Raw genomic sequence first — 2,758 nt, 5'->3', positions numbered from 1 at the left:
GTTGTCTGTTTCGGGGTGGATCTTCGGTGCAAGGGCCCACCAAAACCCTTACATCTCCGACCTCCCTACGCAGACCCCCACAACCTTGGCACTCGCCACCGGAGCGAAAACGCGACGGAAGCCGATTGACCGGGAGTGGCTAGCTCCCGGCCTCCCGTTTACACGAAATCCGGGGCCGAAGAGGGGTATCACTCCCCGGTCCATACAGGGCATCCGACACCCTGCTGGGAACCAGAAAGCTCACCCTCCAGGATCCCCTTCTCTCCCTTATGGGTCCCCAGGCACGGCAAACACCTGGGCGGATCGCAGGCCAGATGGTATGGCCGCTCACAGACAGTGGATCCACAGCACTGTCCGGACGCATCCCTTGCTGGCTTGGGGTTTGATTTCGGGGTTTTCTCCCCGCCCTTTTAGTCGCCTCTTACGAAAAGCAGGGATACTGCGGGAGTATTCTCTATCCCCCTACCCGCGGGGGGGGAGAAAAAGATTTGCATACGCTAGGAGCTCCGATATGTTTCAACATTGTCCGCGAAGACTAGCTAGACTGGTTGTTTCCGATCGATTGGACTCTTTATGGCAAGGAGGTGACGAGGACGAGAAACCGCCCGCCCACGCGGTGCGGAGCCTTTACGAGGGACTCTGGGGTAAAGCTGCAGAGGACCACTTGGGCCTTGATGATTCCATGGTGAAATCGATCAACAATAATTTTTTTTTTGATTATTTGTGCCCCAAGGAGGTGAGGATACGACTGAGGGCAACCCGTCCAGGGACCGCAGCTGGCTTGGACGGGATAACGAAACACCATCTGGTGAACTTCCCGGGGATTGCAAAGGTATTGGCGAAGCTCTTTAACTTACTGTTAGGCACAAGATTCTTTCCAAGAGAGTGGAAAAAGAACAGGACCACCCTCCTTCCGAAGGATGGGTGCGATACGAGAAAACCAGAGAATTGGCGACCGATTACAATATCTTCCCTCGTCTCGAGATTGTACTCGGCCCTCATAGCCGAAAGGCTTGGAAGGTCGGTGACTCTCTCCGCGAGGCAGAAGGGCTTTGTATCGGAAAACGGCTGCTTTAGCAATTTGTTCCTCTTAAGCGAGTTAACGAAGCAAGCCAAGGTCAACGGCGGATCCACGGTAGCTCTGTTGGATGTCTCCAAGGCGTTCGACTCGGTGCCGCACTCTGCGATCCTAAAGGCGTTACGCAAGAAGGGGGTGCACCCACACGTACAGCGACTCGTCGCGGAAATGTACACAGGGTCTTCCACGGAGATAGGGGGTTTCGGGAGGGGTATCCAGCTGGACATCCGCAGGGGTGTCAAGCAAGGAGACCCCCTTTCGCCGCTCCTGTTCAATGTGGTTCTAGACCCTCACCTCGATAGGTTGGAGAAATCCAGCCTGGGAGCAGTAGTTCCATCTGGGAAACTTCCCGTACTCGCTTTTGCCGACGACCTGACCCTGATAGGTCAAAACGCGAACGAATGCCAACGGTTGATAGATGCCGTAGTTGAGTACCTCGATGCCCTAGGCATGAGACTCAATGCGAGCAAATGTACCTGTTTCTCGATCCGCAAGCTCAGGAGAACCTACGCCATTGAGGACCCGATGCTAATGATTGGGGACTCATTCGTCCCTGTAACCGACGCAGAAAAATCGGTCACATATTTGGGAATGCCGGTAAGTCCGTGGTACGGAATGGACTACCGAGCCACTGCTAAGTGTCTGGAAAGCAGGGTAGAAAGAGCAGGGAGCCTCGCATTGAAGCCTAGCGAGAAACTACACCTAATACGCTCATTTATTATTCCCAAATTCCTTTACTGACTGAGTGCGGGAGGACCTTCGGTCTCAGCCCTGGAAAGGTTAGACCTTAGTCTGCGTAACGTATATCGCAAGATTTACCACTTACCCAATTCCACCGTCGTTAGCGTGTTCCACGCGCGACGGAGGGACGGTGGGCTAGGTATGCCTCGGTTGCGTTACGCAATCCCGATCTCAAGCATTAGGTCGATGCTTCGTCTGAAGGAAAGTGAAGACCATCTGACTCGGTCCATAATAGCTGCAAGCAGGATCGATGACCGCATAAGGGACCTGGCCCGCGGTCTGAGAATAAGAGCCCCCGAAGGCTTGGGAGAGATAGAGAAAATTAAAAAGACTCTCTGCCAAAGGGAAATTAAGGAATGGTCCTCGAGGAAGTCGCAGGGTGTGGGCATCTCATACTTTGAGGATGACCCCAACGCCAATTGTTGGCTCACGGAGGGCGGGATCCTCCTCCCCTCGCGGGAGATTGAGACGATCAAACTCCGGACGAACACCGTAGCCACGCGTGAGGCCCTGAAGCGGGGTCGCCAGAATCAGGGGCGTGAGCCCTTGTGCCGTAGGTGTGGAGCCCGAGTCGAGACGATCGGGCACATCTTAGGCCAGTTCGTCGCCGTGAAAGGTCTCCGCATTCGGCGACACGAGGCAATCGTGAGGAGCCTTGAGGACCACTTCCTGAAGATCCCTGAAGCAAAAGTCGCGAGAGAGCAGAGGTTTCCGGGGGCACGGAAGGGGAGTACCTGATGCCTGATTTGGTGGTGGCGTTGAAAGACGTGGTCTACGTTATCGACGCCACCGTCAGTTTCGAGGCGGAAGGGTCCCTGGAAGCCGCCCACTCCGAGAAACTTGAAAAGTACGAGCGACTGATACCCCAAGCCAAAACAATGTTCGAGGCAACGGTAGGCAGTGTTGCCAATAGTAGTGGGGGCCCGGGGAGCCCTTCCC

General features: G+C 55.1%; 1 protein-coding gene across 1 annotated transcript; it reads left to right on the top strand.

Annotated features, from left to right (window-relative positions):
* The first annotated feature begins 2,005 nt into the window (after positions 1-2,005).
* On the top strand, positions 2,006-2,557 carry LOC139685488 (uncharacterized). The gene has a single exon (XM_071582499.1). It carries the CDS (start codon positions 2,006-2,008, stop codon positions 2,555-2,557), a length of 552 nt encoding a protein of 183 aa, XP_071438600.1.
* Positions 2,558-2,758: the final 201 nt, after the last annotated feature.

The sequence above is a fragment of the Hetaerina americana genome, unplaced genomic scaffold, assembly GCF_022747635.1.
Source record: "Hetaerina americana unplaced genomic scaffold, ioHetAmer1.1.p SCAF_1150, whole genome shotgun sequence".
In the NCBI taxonomy this organism is placed as follows: domain Eukaryota; kingdom Metazoa; phylum Arthropoda; class Insecta; order Odonata; family Calopterygidae; genus Hetaerina; species Hetaerina americana.
Note: the sequence above shows the minus strand (reverse complement) of the source record. Positions and strands in the feature narration are given on the sequence as shown.